The 22601-nt window shown below is 31.4% G+C and overlaps 1 protein-coding gene across 1 annotated transcript; it reads left to right on the top strand.

Moving 5' to 3' along the window:
- The first annotated feature begins 1840 nt into the window (after positions 1 to 1840).
- LOC109603559 (uncharacterized) lies at positions 1841 to 22594 on the top strand. The gene is made up of 22 exons (XM_049969858.1): positions 1841 to 1952; positions 2608 to 2808; positions 2869 to 3141; positions 3199 to 3405; positions 3790 to 4059; positions 5119 to 5316; positions 5602 to 6203; positions 8987 to 9142; positions 9275 to 9481; positions 9562 to 9794; positions 10083 to 10302; positions 10927 to 11014; positions 11300 to 11443; positions 11500 to 11658; positions 18925 to 19054; positions 19224 to 19276; positions 19361 to 19568; positions 20353 to 20572; positions 20633 to 20867; positions 20931 to 21287; positions 21339 to 21771; positions 21830 to 22594. Exons 1-22 carry the CDS (start codon positions 1841 to 1843, stop codon positions 22011 to 22013), a joined length of 4890 nt encoding a protein of 1629 aa, XP_049825815.1. The 3' UTR covers positions 22014 to 22594.
- Positions 22595 to 22601: the final 7 nt, after the last annotated feature.

Below are 22601 nucleotides of genomic sequence, written 5' to 3'. Positions count from 1 at the left end.
CATCTATTAACAAGGAAAACGACGACACGTTCATATATAGACACGCAACCCAGTTAACACGCAATGTAAAACTGTTGCCAACACAATTTTTTAGATTCACCGACAGTTTACTTTATCGTTGTATATTTTGAAAAGTCCTCAGAGAACTAATAAGAGAAAAAATAAAAAGAGGTTGAGTAGTTACTGGCGACAGGTGATCCGTATGGAAACAAGGGTTGACGTCTACATAACATTCCAAAAAATGTATTTAAAAAAAATTCAATTACTTCATTAAACCCATTTATAAATAAAATAAAAAAGTTTTTTCAGTTGTCTGCTTTAACTATAATTGAATCAAAATGATTGTTATAAAAACAAACAAAGTGGAACGTCATTTTCCCCGCCACTAACGTGTAAAATATTCCAAATTCAGTTCCGTGCACTGCAACAATCGCCGGCTAAATCGATTGTTGCGGGAAGGCGTCGCGACGCTATTAGTAACGCGGTCGAATTTACGGCGAGCGGTTCGGCTGCCTTTCAGTTTACCATAGTTAAAACGCACCACGTTGTGAAACGGTATGTCTCGATAATCGGGTCGCATTTAGTTTTTAGTGTTTTAATATTTTCTCGGTGAGTTTTATTTAAAAAAAAATTATTTCTTTTAGTGAGAAATATTGAAAAATTAATTTTATCTTAAAATTAAATTGTTTAAACTTGGTGGTAAATTATAATAAACAATTTTAAATTAATTAAATTAAAAAAAAAATCCACAATTAAGCTACTTCGTTACTGTAAATATAAAAAGTTTCATTTTAAAATGTATATATTGAAATTATTTTAAATTAAGCAATTTTTTAGTGGTGTCAATGTATGTTAACATTGAATCACGCCCGTGTTTTCGTACATCATATATCTAAAGTCACTTCTGAAATTAACTATGGAATAAAATGCCAAAAATATTTCAAAGTATCTGACATGTTCCCACAATTAGTTTAATGCATCAAATCAAAGATATTTTAACTAACATTAAACTGATTGTGAAAATTAAAGCGTTAAACAAGTATCTTACTATATTCTCAAATTCTTCATATATTATTGTACTGGTTTAGTTAAACAGAATACATAATTTGATTTGAAAAATATAATTTTTAATTCTGTCACAGACTTATTAATATGCCATAGTAATACGATAATATTTTATGAAATTTGATATGGTCCTATTTTAAAGGAACTTATATTCAATACAAAATATATAAATCAAAATATTTTATTTCACACTTTTATAGAATTATGAATAAAAACAGTTACACATATATTTAAATTGATCTACTGAAAGTAATTAATTTTCTGAAATCGAAATTAATTATTAGGTAGGTCAAGTCTTATCTACACACCGAAAACCTTATTTCTTTGACCAGAAAATTTTTCTCCAGATAAACACGTAATGTGCGTGTATTAAAGCAATTTGTAATCTAAGCACACACGTTTTCCTAAAAAATATTCAAAATTACACTTGGCACTCGATTATTACAACTACATCAATCGATTTTGTCCGAACTAAAATAATAATAAATGGATCAAAATGGTAGTATTCTGTTGAAAGCAGCTGGAAACAACCCTATTGTTTTTTATAATATGATATTTCGACCCTGAAAACTAAAATTGTGATACAATGACCTTAAAATTTTTATTTGAATTTAAACCATGCTTAAATTTATTATTTTTTTTTAAATTTAATAAATTATGTCATAATTCATCTTTTTGCTTTATTTTCCAAAATATTTGCTTCAAAAATTCTAATTTTTGATTTTATTTATTAGATTAGATTTTTTGAAAAAAATGGACGAAACTATAAGAAACTATGTTAGATAACAGTTTAAGTGAGTTAAACGAATTGCAAAAAATCCAACAAGATGGAAAATTGTCACTCGCTAAATTGTGGGAGTACATTTTGCACAATAAACGTCTTCCAGGTAAATTTAAACGTGTGTGTTAATCGTAAAGAGTGTTTTATTGTCTTGTAGATTGTAAATAGTTTTGCTTTTTTTGTAGAATATCTATAGAATATATAGAAAACATCTATAATCTGTAAATAGGAATTGTAATATGCTTTTTTAGAAATTAAAAAACTTAGGTAATACTAGCAAAAAAATTTGTCCAGCATCAATCAAAGTCTTGGGGACGTTTAAGGAAAGGAGAAAAAAAATCAGGATAATAATCGTCCTTGCGTGTTGTACAATTTATTTATAGTTTGTTCAATTAATTAGTCTTTTTCTGGGTTTATTATTAGTACACTAATGCAAATTTACAGCTTTTAAAAACGCTTGTTGATCTCAAAGTTCTGATAAAACAAAATAAATGTTTTACAGATTTTTGATTGTTTATGGTCAAACTTTTTTAGCGATTAAGGCTTATAATTATAGAAATTTTGTCCAAACGCTTTTTAATGTATATTTGCGACATTTTTTTATAATTAATCCATTATACACATTTGGTATTTTATTAATCACATGTTTGTGTAGGGTAAGAAGACAGATTGATTAAGAAGAAGATAATTTTTCCAAAATAGTGTGATAAAAATTTGGAAATTTACCAAAATTAATATATTTTTGTAAAACATTGTTTTAGATAATATCGATTTGTCCACATTATATTCGACAATACACGAGAAGTTGAGAGATCCGGAAAAGGAAGTACGCCAACATGCCCTTCGTGTACTTTGCGACGTAGTAAAGTACACCGAGAGAGATATTTTGGATTCGTATATGAGCGAAATTGTGCCGGAAATCGTCCATAATTTGGAAAATCCTGCTCCCTCTTTAAGAAACGGTAAATTCTCCCGACAATATTTTTAAACGTTACTCATTTATATATTTATAATTATTGTAGGTGCGACAAACACCTTAAGAATTTATCTCGAATACACAAAAAATTACAATAAAATTCTGGAAGATTTTTTTAATTCAGAAACTAACAGTGCAGCATTCGTGAAATCCATACCGTTTTTCATCAGTGGAAAAATTAATATTTTACAATTAACACGTATCTTAAACCTTTTATTTGATATCGCCAATAGTGAGTGCATCAATCATGAAAGTGCCCTTAAATCTCTGGCAAGGATTAAAACTTTCATTGGAGATTTCACTTTCAAAAAAATATTAGGTCAGTATTTAGTTTAAAATTAATAATTATTGAATACATTCCGTGTTTAAATTAAAGGAGAAGTGAACACGACGAAGTATAGAACAATGTGCGACACTCTTGGTCTTCCTACCGAAATAAACGAAATGGAATCAGAAAAAACATGGACCGAAGATTATGTGGAGGATAGAGTGATTTTAGAGACTGAAATTACCTTGGAAAGTGGACCGGCAATCACAATGCAAATACACGAAGAATCCAGACCGAACAGTGTTTTGGCGATCAGTGAAAGTGAAGAGGATTCAAGGTATGTTTTTATGCAGTAAAGAATACGATCAATGTATGATATATTATGCACGTGTGTGGAGTAAGAAAATTTAACGAAACGGATGTAATAATAATGAATCGTGATAAAAGTCCAAGAATGGTTTCAAGGTTCTCTTTGCATTGATTTAACGTTCCAGGTTTGTTATTAAGTGAAATTTACCCTTATTGATTTCCAACTATCACACATTTTCATAACTGAATACAAAACTATTGAATATAATACCACAACCCAAGGCGAATTCAGCTTTGTTTTGGCGTTACACTCCCACATATTGAATATTGCCCTCCAATCATTAGGTAATGTTCCAATTTTGTTTAGACAAGATCCTGGAGTGGTGAGAGTACTCGCCGACGACAGCGAGAGTGATTTTTACGAGTCTGCGAGAAAAACACCCCGTAAAGTCCGTTTTGGTGGTGAGGTGGTGAAAATGCGGACGCCCGAAAGCGACAGCAGCAACCACGAACCCGATCCGGAGTCGGAATCGCAACCGAACGAGGAAACGACCACTATTCACATCACCGTCACCGACGCCGTTTCAATCCGGACGAAGAAAAGTCTGATTCCCGTCAGGATCACATCTTTACCTTCAACGCCTAAAAAATGTTTGCAAGGTACTCCCAATTAACAATTCTACCCAGTTTTTAAATAATTTGTAATAACCTTTTACCAATTAACAAAATAGTCGTTGACATAAAATTAATTCATTGTAAGATTTTTTTGGTTTATCCTTGATTATTATTCGCAAAATTTTAATAAGGAAAAATCAACAATATGAATTGTTTTAATAATTAATCTGAGAATTGTAGTTGCGTTTTTGCCAGTTCATCACGCAATCATTTCCATTTGTAATGGGCAAAATTAGATAAACATCTGCATAAAATCGTTGCTCTTTATTACAATAGGAAGAAAAATTACTGAAATCGATCGTTGGTTAAGCAAACAACACTTGTTTTATCGTTAGTTTGTTGATTCAATTTATCGAGTCAGTTTTATAATCAATCAATTGTTGGAAAACTGTTTACTATTAATCAGCTAAAATCATTCAAGAGAATTAAATAGATTTACCTATTGATAACTACTAATATTCTATTGAACTAATAAGTGTTAAGGTTCAACATTTATTATTAGTAAAAGTGGGACTGGCGTTTAATTTAATTGACTATCAGACTTATTTTTTTCCATATTAAATGTCTCAAAAATGTATTTTAGGTGTTTAATCATGCATCTTGAAAATGCAGTTCAGTATTCATTTTACTGTAGGTGTATCTGTACAAACACGTGGTAACTCTTATTTTAAAGGATACCCTAAAAAGATTTTAATAATATTCAAATAGTAGTCACTGAAATATTGTTAACAACGTCCATTATTGGACCTCAATGTATACCGATTGATAAGTCTTTGATCTTACTGAATTTTGAAAAAGACATCATGCATGACAGAGACAGTAATAGATTCCCACTAATGAGCAAAATTGCAGACTTTTAGTGTTTTTGTCGTGCATAATGTTTCTCTCAAAATTCAATCGGATCAAACGCTTTTCGGTTGGTAAATTGTGATGAGAGTAACGTAAATATTTATATTTATTTATTTCTTGTTTGAAATTTTAAAAATATTTAAAATTCAAAATTGTTGTAACATTAAATAAACGTTATTTTTGTCAAATTTCTAGCTCCAAACAGGTTGCACATGTCGACTCCAAACTTAAGTATAAAAAACTGTCAAAATTCGAAGATACCTTTAAGATATACTTCTAAAACGGACACAAAAATCTCTTCTTCGGAACAACCAAATTTCAAGTCTTCCTTGAATTTCACTGAACAAAGAAAAACGCACAAAAATGATCAGAAGAAAGATGAAACAATCAAAAGTAAGTACACATACCTTTCTTAACTGTTTATTAATTAACACAATCACTATACAAAAATAACATTATATACATATGTTAAATAATAGAATAATTTCATTTATCGATCTATGTGTCAACGATCCTTAATTATAAGCCGAGTGGACAATTCTAGTAAATTCGTATGCCACCCCAAAATACTCACCCTCTTCCCGTCTCAAATAACTTCATTCCAATTGAAACGCAAACCTTTCGCTTTCTTGTTTGTATTCGTCGACGAATTCAAATTGTTTTTTCTTTATTAAATAGTTCCTAAACTAACAGAGACGGAAAAAACAAAGGAGAACAAAGAGAACAAAGAAAATTTGAAGATCCAACAGCCAAAAAGTCAACGAAGAAACAGTCGTCAAGACGTGTACAGTCCGATTCCTGTTCACAATGAAATCGAGCTGTTCCACAATCTAACCAGATCTCCACAGCCGAGCAGAAAGTCATCAATATCCGAACCGAAAGAAGGAGGCAAACAAGAAACCGAACAAGTTTCAGAAGAAAAAAAAATCCCATTAAACAACAATTGGAGAAGCAAAGAAACTAACGAAAATAAAGAAGAAAATCAAAACTGGAAAGACAAAGAACTGATACCAACCGAAACTGTGAACAAATGGTCAACGAAAGAGCCGCAAGTGAGATCACAGGAAAGTAATTGGTTGCAAAAAGATCAAAATGATAATTGGCCGACTGTTTCCAAAGAAGAAGATCGGAAGAACGATTCAAAAGTTTCTGATCACGGTAAACTAAGACGGAAAGAGAGTTATAACAGTTTCAAGATCTTTCATTCGTTCGAAAACAAAGACAACGAGAATGGACAAGACTTGCACGAAACGTTGCATTTCTCGAATCTTCACGGAGAAGTAAGTATCATTAATGTTATTAATTTTTGCCACGTAAATTTGAAACAGGGAACACTTTAAATTAATAACATGTGTCGTTTGACATTTAATGCAAGGGTAGAAACGGGGTTAAAACAGAGTATAATAACCTCATTAGGTCGACTCAACGTTACTCGTAAACAAAGAAAATTAACGGGGAGGGTTCACGCGTTCCTTATTTGGAAAACCACTAATCACTTCTAACAATTGTCTGAATTCAATCAAAACACATCAATTAAACTTTAATTAAGATTTAATATTACATGTCAAGACTATGAAAAACTAAAACAAGGCAATGTGTGTGATTAGTAGATTGCTTAAACTGGGTCAAGTAAATCATTATCTCTATCTGATTTTCGGAGTGAGGTGAAACAACCCCAAAATATTTGCATGAATTTCACCTTTCAGGTCCTTTTTCCGCCACTTAACCTCGATTTTTTCATACTTTTATTGATGTTCCGTGTCGAGTTGCATTAATTACCATTATTTTATGCTGCAATTGTACGTTTTTAGTGCCTGTAATTGTTATGGCCCCTCAAAAAATGCTCACAATGTTTAATATTAATAAATGTTTTACAGTGTTTCACATGTAAGGTAAAATATTTAGAAGGGCGACTTTTGATCTTATTTTAATAACAAAAATTTTATATGAACGTGAAATAGAAATACGGGAATATAGCATATCTAACCATTCTAGAAATTTTAATGATATTTGATTTACACAACTACCTTGATCATTTTTTGATGTGTAAAATTTATTTTTATTTCTTCAAGTTGCATTCATGTAGGATTTGAAGAGAACTTACCTAGTTTTACTAAAATTATTCGAAACATTTTAATTTTATTAATAATTCGTTTTTTTTTCCTTTACATTTTAACTCCTTGAGAAATTCGTAATTTCGGACATATTTAGAAACACTTTTTTCAATAACACAAGGACTTACTTACTTTTGGAACAGTTTACGAGATGGCCCTCAAAACAGCAAAAAGCCATCTTCATTTTTATTAATAGCCGTATGAACATCACTGGAATAATAAATGAATAATAAATGAATGAAATAATAATGAAATAAAAAAATTGTTGTACCTTAGAAGCTGTATACCAATTTTCATTAATATATCTGAGTAGCATAGATTTTATAAAAAATAATAATTGTTTGGAATTGTACCACCATGTATCCCAAAGTTTAAGACATTCATATAATTTTTTTTCTTAAAATGAATCCAATAATAAATTCATATTGATTTTGAAAAAAACCCCGTAACTGTTAATGTATTAGATATTTTTTATTAATTTATTTAAATCTGGAGATTTTATTAGAGGATAAAAAGTTTTATTCTAAAAAATAACTTTCACCTCCATATATACATATTACCTACATATAATACAAATTATACATATATATTATATATTATATATTATATATTATATATTATATATTATATATTATATATTATATATTATATATTATATATTATATATTATATATTATATATTATATATTATATATTATATATTATATATTATATATTATATATTATATATTATATATTATATATTATATATTATATATTATATATTATATATTATATATTATATATTATATATTATATATTATATATTATATATTATATATTATATATTATATATTATATATTATATATTATATATTATATATTATATATTATATATTATATATTATATATTATATATTATATATTATATATTATATATTATATATTATATATTATATATTATATATTATATATTATATATTATATATTATATATTATATATTATATATTATATATTATATATTATATATTATATATTATATATTATATATTATATATTATATATTATATATTATATATTATATATTATATTTAATCTATAATATAAAACATAACAAATTACTTACGTTCATTGAATTTCCATATAAACGTATAAATTCTTTATTAACAAAACAGTTCATACAATCAAAAGGGGGTTAACGTACTCTTTTATCAAGAAACGGTAATAGGTACATGAATTAGTCAAATATAGGAGGGTGAATGGAAAAAGGGCCCGCATTTGTCCGCAAAATTGAAATAAGGGCAATTCGATCGACTGCATTGAAATATGAGCACAATTATGATCATTAACTCGCGTGCTAGTTTCGTGTCGACCTTTTCTTAACCCATTTTAACTTATTTTGTGAGTGTGTGCGTCCATCAAGAAAATTGGGTTAAAGGACTAATCGTACTTAATTTTCGTGAGTAAACATTAGAAATTCCGTGGTGAATAAAATTTTATTTCTAGCTATTAGTACGTTCCATCGTAAAATATAATAAACATTCACATATTTGCATATGTCACGTAGAATTTATTCAGGAAGAAACAAACGGTAATTGTAGGTGAATGGATTGTTCTTCCTTCCAATTAACATTGATAAATGACAAAAATTAAAAATAAATCGCATAAATAGAGATATTAATATGTAGCGAATATGACATGCGAAATGTAAATTCATAATTTCATAGTTGGAAATTTAAATTGCACAAGCAGGAAAAGCAGGAAAGACCATGGAAAATATTAGCCATATTTATTGAACGATAAATGCAAATATAATGCTAATTTTCTTGTCATTGCATAAATTATTTTCTTCTTTAAAAATATTCCAATACTAAATATATTTTTTATAATTAAAATTGTTTCAAATTTCTGATTTCTTGATTTGTTGAACATATGTTATATATTATTAAATAATTAGATTCATTTTCAGGAAGAAATTTGGGCAAAAACTGAAGCTCTGGATAATTTGATTTTTGCGTTAGAACAACCAAACACCTGTTCATCTTTGGAACCTGGTCCTGCAGCTCTTTTATTCGAAGCCCTCTTTGCCTGCCAACATCGGGACAGGCTTCATGGGAAAGCTGATGTAAATGTTTTTATACTTATATAAATTGAATAAAGAATCAAATATAATTAAGTTACTAAGATTTACAATAAAATTGATTGTTATATTTATAAACGGAACACTTTAATTCGAATGAATAAATTTTGTTTTCAGGAAGCTTTGGAAATAATGATTCGAGAAGTACGAGGGGAAGTCTTGGAAAAATGTCTGGGACGGTTGGCACCAAACTTATCGAAAATGGGGGCCCCAAGAGGAGTTCGTTTGGCCATGCTGGTTATGAAGAAGTGTCCGGCTAGAAAATTTCAAATCGAACTCACTGAAAGAGGATACGGACATCGATCGAGGGAGGGATCTTTACAAGTACTCACAAATATATATATTAATTCATTCATAATAAATATATAATAAAAAATACAATTTTCTAATGTGCTTTTTTATAGATTTTAATGGCTTGTGCCCGTTTGCTTCCAAGTATGGAAGTGGAAGTCCACAGAGCGGCACAATTTGCCTCGATAGCATTGAGGGACCGCCGAAGGAAGATTCGACAAGGCGCATTAGAACTTCTGGCGACTCTTGCACAAATCGGGTCCAATTCAGAGATTTTAGATATCGTTGAAAAAAATGTGGCCGGATTTCCTGACCAACATAATTTGATGAGAGTTGTTAGAACCAGGTAATTATAAGTTATATAGACGAAGATCTATGAAGTCAGAATGATATATAATTAAAATTATTAATCCCATTGAAATTACTACCGTCTAGTTAAGTATTCAAGAATTGGTCAAACATATTTACATAATACACATTCATTATTTAGACAAATATTTTGTCTAAAAAATATTTAAATAATGATCAATCAATCGACACTGTACAAAAGATACAAATTTTTAATTATAATTTTTTACTTAATTTACTTTTGAAATTTGGCACTTACCTCTAATATTCTTTTAATATTTTAAAGATTATCGAGGAGACAACTTCCTACCATAGAAACGGATGGCAGTGTAAGATACTCATCTCCAAAAGAACGAACGGAAATCGAATGGATCTCCGGAAACTTACAACAACCTTCTTCCGATTCATCATCGTCCTCCACCGCTTCCGTTAATTACTGGAGACATAATTTAAGACATCAGGATGGTCCAATCACCGATTTAATGATTCAGAAGAATAAAGAAAGTGTGAGTTCTCCTCTCCTTACTCTTTTATATTCTTTAAATAAATAAATAATAATAAGTTCCAAAATTCAATATCTATTTATCTATTTACATTAATTAATTTAAATAAATAATAATAACGTAAAAATTTAAATTAGAAAAATTTAATTTTTTAATTGGCATGACAAATTTGATTAACCCCCAGAGAGAAAAGGGGCTGAATTGGCGATGTGTGGGCGTAAATTCTGCATCGAGACATTTAATCAAACATCTTGACGTCACAATAAAACATAAAACGTGAAACGTAACGAACTGTTGAGCATGCAATGTCGCAGAAAGACGCCAGACGTCGAATACGTTCCGTGCCACTCCGACACAAATATCGATCACCAAACGGCAGAAAGCACTTTTATTTCCAATGTCGAAATTTACATAATACTAATAATAATATTCACTGGTAGCTGTTGATTCGGTGATGAAATAATGTTGTTGTGTCGTTTAGTTGCTCTGAGGCCGGTTGCATTGAACAACTATGTTTTGGTGAGATCAATTAATTGTTCTGTTTCTAAATTTAGTGTTTGTTTTGTCGATAATTTGGCAAGAAAGTTTCTTTATATGGTGCAAGCTTCAATGTGAGTTTCGTTGCAGGACGAGGGCAATGGAAATGAACCTGCTCAAATTTGGGCCGTTGATTCCTCAATATTCTCCAAACAGCATCCAAACTCCAACAGTAAAGGTAATATTTAATTGTTTAAAATTATACAAATGATATAAATATAAAATAGTTTGATACACAATTATTAAGGAAAATTGGGGCAACAACTAAATTCTTTAAAGGAACTAGGTTAGAGACACGAACTAAACAAATTAGTGATATTGATTTCTCTATATTTACAATTATTATTATTTTTATCTGAATTGTTTTGGGCATACTTCTGTTATAATTCTACTTTTTTTGATAATTATTCATATTTTAAAGAAAATAAGCATAACATTGTCTCTTACTAACTGTTTCCTCCAGTAAGTTCCAATCTTCTTCGACCTGTTTACATCCTTCAACCGGAGAATAAAATTCGAGGGCACAGAAGGTACGATCGAGGCAGGTCGTTTTCTCCTCCGAAACCACAACGAAGATTTCTCAATGGATCAAATGAAACTTTATCGGGTAATTTAAGGACGTATTTTTAAAAAAACCATTACTAAATATATTTTTTTGTTCAGCTTCTGCAGTTCACCAGCCAAAATACTCGTTGAATTCCAAAAATCCGTATGATAGTTTTAAAAAAAGTTTTTCTTCAGAACAATTGTATCACAGTGAACGACCGAATCAGGAGCCTTATTCATTCTCCTTGTCGAGCAGAAGTTCAACTACATCAACTGGTAAGAATTATACTCGTCTATAACTCTTATGAATGTCATAATTGGAATTCGAATGTGCTTTTTTCCACAAGCAAATAATTAAAATATCTGGAGATTCACATGTTTAATCGATGGTTACCCGGTTACAAACATTTCACCTAGTAAACTGAAATCTGATAAAAATTAAAAATGGCATGATAGAAGAAGTAGAAAGTTTAGGCCTAAACTTTTATGGTTTTCTATTAAATTTTCTAGAAGTATTTATTTATTCTAGCCACGTCACATTTCCTGTCGTTAACTGAAAAAAAATACTATAATTAAAATTTACCACCATAAACCTAGTGGCCAATTGATATGGACCTAGAATTTTAGAAGTTTCATTCCCTTTATTGATGCGTTTGTAATTTTCTATTTTCCCTTAATATGGGATTTACAAGATCTAAAAATAGATGTCTCATTACATTTCCTACGACGGATTAAGAGCTATAGTTAAGTTAAGTTATTTTCCTTCATTGGGTCAAAGATATTACGGTATGTTTTGGCCTAACAAATCATCAATATATCATTTAGTAGTAGATTTAGTGATAGGTTCTTACATAATAGCTTTATAAATAAAATAAATCTATATTTCACTCATTTGAACGGTTTAAAGACATTAATTTTCATGTTTCTTGTCGGTCGTATCTTCTGATATAAATAACAAATAATGGTGTACCATAATTTATTTAATCGTCGTTGAAGCTTTGGTATCTTCCTTCCATTTTAGTGATATCTTGATGAAACTATCACACTTCTAAACGATTGAAATAAAATACATACTAATCATCATATTTAAACCAGGAATAAATATTTTCAAATTAATACGTCATGTAATGAATGAGAATTAATTAAAATTTTTATTTTGTTTTTTTATATAATTGGTGTATGTCCTTTCCGTTATACAATGTATTGGATCATAGAAAATATTAATTTTCATCTTTTCTTAGTTGGGAATTTATTTGACCTACACATGAAATAAAAATATAAAGATTTAGTAACAGAATTATACGGTATGAAAGTTAAAATCCTGCCGCTGATCTGGCACATGTCAACTATATAAACTTGGATTGAGAATATTTTACATATTATTATTTGAAATCAAATGTCAATTCAAATATTATCAGTGAGATTTACTACATGTAAATAACAAATAAAAAATATCTATAGTTGTTCGGGTTTGTTGGAATTATTTCTTGACGTTTCGCTTCACTTTATCATCTGATGAATTACAACTTAAACAACTGTTCTACAAATTTCGTTCTGCTCGTTGGCCGTTCTTACCTATTTAGCAATTTCTTTGGTGTCTTTTAGCTAGATCCGTCAAAGAGAAAGTTAAGAAACACCTCCTAATAAAGAATTCATTAACACCAACGGTTATCCAAAAATAATTAATTAAATCAGAGGCACTTACCAGACCTTATATGGTCCTCCCAAAATCCATAAGGACAATGTATCACTCCGACCCATCGTAAGTACTCCTGGGTCACCAATATATAACTTAGCTAAGTATTTTACTAGATTGATACAACCTCATGTTGGAAACACCCCAACTTTTATCAAATATTCCACTCATTTTATTGAGATATTGAAAGGATTATATCTTGATGTAGAAGATAGACTAGTCAGTTTCGATGTAGTGTCACTTTTTTCACTAAAGTTCCTGTCAATGAATTCTTAAGCAGGATATATCCACTATATCTGGAGGAAATATTTCCTCTAGATATACTGGATCTTTTCCGTACGTGCCTTATTGAAAGCTATTTCGTTTAGAACAACAAATTCTGTGAACAGACTGGAGGATTAGCAATGGTCAGTCCTCTTAATCGAGTGATCGCCAATTTCTTTATAGAAAAATTTAAACAAAAACAATTGAGACTTCCAAACACAAACCTTCTGTTTGGTATCGTTACGTGGATGATACTTTCGTAACATAGAAAGATGGAAAAACTAGATCAGTTTCTAAAACACTTAAACTCTCAACATAATAATATCAAATTCACAATGGAATTGAAGAAGAAGAACCAAATACCAGTCTCAGATCTGTCAAAGATAGGAGAACCATCAAACAGCTTTTGGAATACTATACTCTTACGGGAAAGTATATATCGGCAGTTATAGGGACTGCCGATAGAAGTGAACATTTAGAACTTTTTGTATTAAAATTTGAAATTTCATAATGTTTGAATTAAATTTATCATCTGGTTTTCACATCTATTAACACTCCGAGCAACAATTTTTATGCATACTTATATGGTTTTTTATTATTTAAATATATTAAGGGCTGTACAAGATTATGACAAAATATAAATACAATTCAATTGAAATAACAATTAATATACAATCATATTATTTATTTACTTTTATTTATTTGTATTTACTTAAATTTCAATGTACTTGATATTTAACATTATTTTAATTGTTTGCATCATTGTTATCATTAATTTCAACAATACTTAGACTTTTTGTACTTTCAATTATATCACTTTGTTCTAAAAAAGATACAATAGGCTTATGCTGCTACATGCATATGAATATAAAAACGGTACATACATCAAGATAACATTTTTTACAAATTTTGTCTCTCTGTCTGTCTGTCTGTTTGTTCCGGCTAATCTCTGAAATAGCTGAACCGATTTTGACGGGACTTTTATAGGCAGGTAGCTCATGTAATAAGGAGTAACTTAGACTACTTTTATTTTAGAAAAATTCTTTTATTTTAGAAAAATAAAGTAATGTTGCAATGACCAAGCACTGTCCAGTACCACGCGCAGCTCACGCGGATGCCACTACTGGGCCGTCACTTCGGGCGCCTTCCACCACTTCTCCCACCAACGATTGATTGATAGTTTGATTTGATTGATAGGTATCTTTTATACTTACACCGATACGTTCTTCTTATCTTATCTTAATTCAAAATATTTTGTATTTTTTTACCTTTAAGTAATAATTATAAACAATTATAAATTAAGTACATTTGTGTTCAATATTCAGATTTACATTGAAATTGATAAATTATTTATAGGTTATTTTATTTAATTAGTAACGTAGATAGTTGTTTTTTTCTAATATTTAGATATGCCTAAAAGAAAATCAAATCTCTCTAAAAACATGAGAAAGGACAAAAGCCAAAGATTGCGACGTGAAAATGAATCTGAACAAGATAGGGAAAGTCGTCTTACAAATTGTAGATTACGGATGTTCATGTCTAGGTCGAATGAGAGTTCTGAGTTCTGAGAGGAATGAACGGTTACAATAGCGTCATTCATTGTTAAGGGCTCTCGAGATCACCGTCTAGAAAACGATCGTATTCAACACGCTATCGGACTAAGTCGCGAGTACAGCCAGTATTTAAATAAATTTTTCACTAAATCCATTCAATTTCACTTATAAGATATACACATCACAATACATCAACTGCATAGCTACAGATATACTGGTATAAGCATGTCGGTGACGCGAATGCACGAAATTTCACCTATCTAGAAAGTGTCCAACGCACACAGAACACTGCGCGTGCGCCAGTCATGAGCATGTCAATGACGCGAACGCATAATATTTCCCTACCAAAAAGTGCCCGACGCGGCTAAAGAAGTTTTCACTTCCAAAAATACTTTAAATTTATTATTACTTGTTAGGAAAGACTAATTTTCAGTTTACACACTTTTGTTGACGGTATAAAATACAAGTATATATTACTTTGGCTCCATCCTTCTAGTAATTGGAACCAAAATATGTACAACCGGTCACTCGATTTCAATACTGATCATGAACGGTTATTTGAGAAATTTACCTTCTAAACTTACCCCCCACGATATTTGATCAGATCCATTACTTTTCGACGAAATTGAGCGCGTTCGTAACAGATGGTATAAGAATTGGGCGCTGATTTTTTCCTTGAAAATTCATCAGAAATAAAGATGATCCTGAAAATTTCAAATATTTCTCATTCTCCTCTATTAACCCTCCACTTTCAAAATAGATATTAGCGTCAAACTCATTTCCGGCTTAGTTGTAGGCCTTTAACGAAACCACTACATTAGTAAAATTTTGTCTGACTTCAAAATGCTCTCAAATATACAGCTGTAACTCACCCTCTAGTTCCGGGATTTTATTCTTAAGGTCTAATTTTCGGGTACCCCTTGAAACGCCGACAGACACATAGTTTGTTGGACTAGTTACCAAGGTTACCAGCCAAATCAACAACTTTTTTCTTTTGTCTGAATTTATTAACAAAAGAAAGACGCGCATGTCGGTGACGCGAACCCATAAGATTTTCCCCTACCAAAAAGTGTCCAACGCGGTTAAAGAAGTTTTCACTTCAATAACAAAATTAATTTATTTTATTTTTAGTTCTGACATGCTTTTTACTGTATAATTCTGCATTAACATAAAATAAACTATGTGTTCGGATTTAGTATCAAATGCGTTCGTGTACAGTCGTTTTGAGAATTGCATTATTTTTACAAACTAAATATACTGGATACTATAATAACGAATTTACTTATCCTTGAAACTAAAGGGCTAAAGTAACTCTATAGTTTGTAGAACACATATTTACATTTGAATTTCTACAAAAATTAAATAATGTCTTTCTAAGCTACCGGCAAAAAATAAGAGTTAGTTTGGTTAAAAGAAAAAAAGACTCGAAATTATCAAATGTGTAATCTCAAAGTACGTTGATTTTTATACAAATAAAATATAACGTAGCAATGCGGCGCCTTTTAAAAGTCTAGCAAAAAATTAAAGAAAGTTTTATTGTACAATGATGATTTTAATTATGAAAGACGGATCTGTATCTTGTAGGGTCACCTCTAGCTTCCAGAACAGTTTGAATATGATGAGGCATGCTTCGTATTAAGTTGTCAATCGTATCTTAAGTAATATGGTCCCAGATTTGAGATAAGGCATCCCGTAACTGCAAAAATGTTGTAGGAGCAAGTTCGAGAGTATCCAACACCTTATGAACAATATTCCACATGTGTTCGATGGGATTTAGAGCAGGTGACATCGATGGAAGGAAATTTCGAGTTTCCTCATCGTGTTAAGAACACATTCTGCCCTTTGAGGCCGTGCGTTGTCGTCTATAAACTGGAATTCCGCTCCTATCTCCTCGGAAATGGGGTTGATAATGTTTTCTATCGGTAACTTTACATATATATGGGGAAAAAGCTTTAGCAATCGTGAGCTCACTAGGTGGATCTTTAATATTAATATTAGGTCTCATTCTCTGTCTTATTTCTGAGCGTTTGTATCCGTTGGCCTGTAGTGTTCTTGTCCTTCAACGAGGTGGTGTGTGGCCCTATCCTTTTGACTCGCTCAGTTAGTGTTTTGATGACCCCTTGTTTTTGACTAGGATGGTGGTTAGAGAGTTTATGTAAATACCGATAAGTGTATGTAGGTTTTCGGTATACTGTATGGTGTAAATGTTCACCCACTCTTTTTACTAGGACATCCTAAAAAGGTATTTACTTCTCCTCCTCCAATTCCATTGTGAATTTGATATTGTTATGTTGAGAGTTTAGGTGTTTTAGAAACTGATCCAGTTTTTCTTGTCCATGTTTCCATACCACGAAAGTATCATCCACGTATCAATACCAAACAGAAGGTTTGTGTTTGGAAGTCTCAATAGATTTTTGTTCTGTGTTTCTATAAATAAATTGCTAATTCTTCAGACTGTTCGTAGAATTTGTAGTTCCAAACGAAATAGCTTTCAGTAAGGCACGTACGGAAAAGATCCACTGTATCTGAAGAAAATATTTCTGATATGTTTAAGAATTCATTGACAGAAACTTTAGTGAAAACTAAAACGATACTGATCAGTCTATCTTCTACATCAAGATGTAATCCTCTCAATATCTAAACAAAATGAATGGAATATTTGATAAAGGTTGGGGTGTTTCCAACATGAGGTTGTAGCAACCTGTAAGATACTTAGCTAAGTATATATTGGTGACCCAGGAGCCAGTACTAGATTGTCGGATCCAGCAGTTCTTCCATATTGTTTTTGTAATTCTCGGATTTCATTATAACTGTTGCATTTCCTTTATCTTCTCGAAGAACTAGGCACTCCATACTTGTAAGATTGCTTGTCGGTGGTCTGACTTTCATTAGAATGCTATAAGTTTCCATGCGGATTTCTGGGGTTACATTTTCTGGTAAAGTTCTAATGGCAGCCTCAGTGTTGGTAATAATATCCTCTACAACTATAGATATGGAAACAATGGTCACAAAAGCCTCAACCTTTACATCAAAATTGCATTTGCATGCAAATAAATACAAATTATACTTTTATTTAATTGTTAGTCGATAAAATTTAAAAAAAAATGAATAAGAACATCACTACCATTTTCTTTTTTATAACATAACGTTTTTATTTTTTATTTATTATATGTAAAACTAACAAATTTAGTATCGTTTTATATTTGAATATAATTATCACAATCGTTATTAATTTATGCCTCGACTATATTAAGACATATAGACCTTTTATTCCCCCCAAAAGAACCGTTTATACAAACGAAGTGGTTAATCAACAATTCAAAACATCATTCATCCACACCAAAAGAAATAATAAAATATTACTATGAGTGATTTTATCCCCGTTTTCACTTTCACCTTTGCGTGATTCAGTTTCGAGTGTTTTTATTGTACATGTCTAAAATAAAATTAAGCGGAACAACCACCTTTAACATTTCTATAACGGATAACGGTAGAAAAAATCTTAAACACTAATTATTGATTTCATTTTGAAATTCTCAGTTATCTAAATCTCTATTTAAGTGCACTAAAACAGATTAGTAAAGCAATCAATTAAAAAAATACATTATCGGAAAAGTATTAAAAGGCCTTAACCCAATTCAAGTAAAAGAGAACGTGCATAAAAGTGCTATTTGACTTGGTAATTTAATGAATATGTACTAATAAATCGATGTTACGCCTGAAAAAACTGTTTCCCAGGGAACTTACTTACTTACTTATTTTCCAAGACTACATTTTTTAAAATCTTCTATTGCATAAATTTGCACAACATGCTGCTAACCCTGCTGATTTTTGAATTAATCTTCCATATCTATCCTCAAAACCATAAAAACCGCTAATTAGCAAAATTAATTACCCGTTCGTCGAAAGAACCGTTCTAAAATTATCAACCACCTGTTCTAATCCCGCATCAAAAATCTGTCTCAACCAGACAGACACAAGCATTGAACACGATCACTGAAATGTCACTGATCAACTGGTATCCCGCAGGATCCTCCACCAGAAGCGGTATTTGGCACAAAGATTTCAGATCCGGCATCCCAATTCCAATCAGTTCGGAAACAAAATTGAGAATTAGGACGAACGGGAATCACAGCAACGGGCCTGTCATCGCAAAAAGGTGAGTCACTATTTTTTTTCTTATTTTATGTTGTATTTGTGTTTTATTTTATCGAGTCACGAAAATCATAATAATAAATATTAATAAATTTGATTTATTCATTTTTATGATGAAATATTTGTATAAACAATAAATCAGACGGTGCGACGTCTTAATTTCCACCTTGGAGCGGCGTCGATAGACCGCTGGCGTTGCGACGCCGCGTCGTAAGTAGTGGGGACGGTCAGCGGCGGTCAAACCGAATCGATGCCACCCCATTTACCTTTCGAACGTCCACACTATGAACAGCACTTGGTAAAAATTAAGTGCGTCCTGTAAAAATGATGTGCGACATTGTAAACCCGTGGGGTCTGAGGGAGAAGAAGTTTGACATGGTATATCGGTGGTGTCCGTGCGTTTTTAGGGGTGCAAAGGTTTGCGATTCGAATAGTTTCGAGGGAAAAATTAAAAGTTCGACGCCAGTCGTCGTTGTCACGTTGCCGCCTGAAAACTACATCGAAAAGGATCTTGAAGTGTATGTTTTTTTTCGCACATACACATTTTTATGTTCTGCTCCCACGCACTGATTTATTGTCCTGCTAATTATTTTTTAATATAATGTAATTCACGCTACAAACCACAATTTGTTGAACACAAAAAATTGGAACAAATTTAAAAATTATTACTATTTAAAATTTAAATGTCATAAAATTTATATTTTATTATATTTTACGAGGTGCCATGACGCAAAGCAAATAAAACACCCCCAAGAAAGAACGTTAACGTTGTTATTTATGGACAATTAACCACGTCGCTTATTATTGATTGCAGCCTAATTCCCATCGAATCGATCTATATACATACATATACAATTATCAGATTCCTTTAAATAGAGTTAAAGTAAAAATAATTCTGAAAATGGTGGAGAATAGAGTCGATGACCTTAAAATGTCTAGAAAGTGTACTTTTGTCTTCGCACTTTGAACTAATAATGGCCATCGATCTGTCGGCTTATAAATTATTCGCGAAAATTGGTTATTGTGCTTTAGTAATGTAGTTTCGTGGTCGATTTTAACTTGCGAAAACGAGGGGAAGACGCTACAATCTCGATACAATTCTCGTTATTAACAATAGAAAGATTGATTTTTAAAAATAATGTCTAATAACGATTAAAAGAAAACTATTAGAATGTCATTCTTCAGTATTTCTTGGAAAATTTCTTTCGCCATTGAAAATGAAAATAATAATTTAATTTACATTCATACATATTCACTAATACATCTTGATAATAATTATATTATTCCATCTTCATTATTCAGGAGCGTGTTTAATGTGACCCAAGAGTCACCGGTTATATGTAGAGTACCACCTCAAGTTGTTGGGGGAAGTCCACAACTGGTGCCGCCCAAATCGTCGGGATCCGAATCATCCGGATATTTCACTCCACCACCAGACAATCAACAGGCTTTCGTCAAACTAGATACCGAAGAAACGATGGAACCAGAACAAGAATCGAAGGATTGCGTTGATAATGATCAAGTAATAAACATCTTCTATTTATTTACAACCCTTTTCTGTAATTTTTTTCATATATTTTAGAGAGAATTTACAATGAGTTCCCCAGAAATGAGCGATTCACACGATTTGGAAAGATGCGAACATGTTTTGGGTGAAAAAATTGAAAATAAATTAAAGGAAGAACTGTCAATAAGTAGAACTACCTTGGAAGATTTGGAAAACTTAGATAGCGAACCGATTGATTTTGAAAAACGGACGAAAAGCAAATCAGTTGTCGAGTTACAGACATTTTTACCAGATATTATAGCAAATTCTGGTAAGAAATTGCACAAATCGCGTAAATAAAAATTTGACCTATACTATTTCCTTTGTTGTTTAGGAAGAAAATCTGTTAGTTCAGCTCCACCACTAAACGACGACGTCGACGAATTGGACTGCGCCTCTAAAAACTTCGACGACACTCCAATATCACCGGTCAGGCCTGCTCTACCGGGGTGTGCCACCGATGATGAAACACCACCGCCAGTCGAAGCGCCTCCTCCACTCAAAAGCGGTTCTTCGGTACGTTTGAGCAAGAGGTTCGCCAGAACACAAAGTAGAAGATCACTGAAAACGCCCCGAACTCCAGCCATCGAGCCCATTTCCAATCAGTTGAGACCTTGCAGCAAACCTAAGGAAGCCTTGCAACAGGCTCTGCATCAGATGGAAAGTCCTGAATGGGAAGTTACAATACAAGGTAAAAATATTATTTAGATTGACATCTGGATACTGATCTTCTTTATGACAGGTATACATGGTTTGGTTAGAGTGATGAGATTCCATCCAGATCAAGTGGAGAACAATATACATGCGGTTTGCGTAACTTTAGCGAAACACGTTAAGAATCTGCGCTCCCAAGTGGCCAGAACAGCTTGTCAAGCAACTACGGAGTTATTTTCTACTTGTAAAAGAGGACTCGATGTAGAAATTGAAGAAATTGCGGTTCCTTTGCTGCAAAGAACGGCCGACACTAACAAGTTTTTGAGAGCCGACGCAAACTCATCGTTAGACGTTATGGCTGAACAACTTCCCTTACATCGTGTCGTCACGGTTTTAACTGGACGAGGATGTGGGCATCAAAATGCAGTTGTCAGAGCTGCTTCATCCAGAATTTTAGGAGATATTGTTGAAAGATTTGGTGCCGACAAAATATTTCAACTACCTAAAGAAACGAGAGACAGGTAAAGTTAGAAAAATCTTTTTACAATACATTATAATTTTTACTCTGTATTTGTTTAGGATTTTGGGGGCAGCAGCAAACTGTCTGGCAGATGGTTCATTAGATGCTCGCCGCCATGCCAAAGGAATATTTTCGTTATTAGTTAAACATCCCAACTTTCAACGGTACCTCCATGAATCAGTGCCGCAACATACAATAAGACATATCTCCAAGGCTCTAAACGCACTAAAATCCGATACTTAAATACACCCATCAACCCAAATTGCCACTCCATTCAATTAACAATAAATTCATTCAGTGAGATAAATAAATATTGTCATAAATTAATTACAAATACCTACAGTTAGTTCCAGAGTTAGTCTGAGGCTCTGTGCCAAAAAACATTTGTTACTTAACATATAAATGGGTGGCAGTTTTTCAATTTTATCCAGGTACAGATGTTGAATTAATAGTAATAGCTTGCCTTATAAATCGCAATTTAGACGATAACTAATCCGTCCAATTGTATATAATTAATTAGTGTAGACATAGATATATTTTCCTAATGATAAGGCGTCAAATTCTAATTTTTATAACTGAATAATCAATTTTTATTACACTGATCATGACATTTTCTATAGGCGTACATTTCATTGGTGTTATAAAAATTGACTGTTAATTATTAGGAATACTTTATTTATTTTTTTTTTTTTATGAGAAGCACAGGTTGAAATATCTTCCAATCATTATTTATTTAATTAGAGATTTGTACTTAACGTTGTTATATTTACATACTATAAATAGTTATAAATTGTTAAAAAATAAAGTTAATTGTTTATATATTATTTATTT

The sequence above is a fragment of the Aethina tumida genome, chromosome 7 (genome assembly GCF_024364675.1).
Source record: "Aethina tumida isolate Nest 87 chromosome 7, icAetTumi1.1, whole genome shotgun sequence".
NCBI classification, from domain to species: Eukaryota; Metazoa; Arthropoda; class Insecta; order Coleoptera; family Nitidulidae; genus Aethina; species Aethina tumida.
This window is presented reverse-complemented; position numbering and strand designations above follow the sequence as displayed.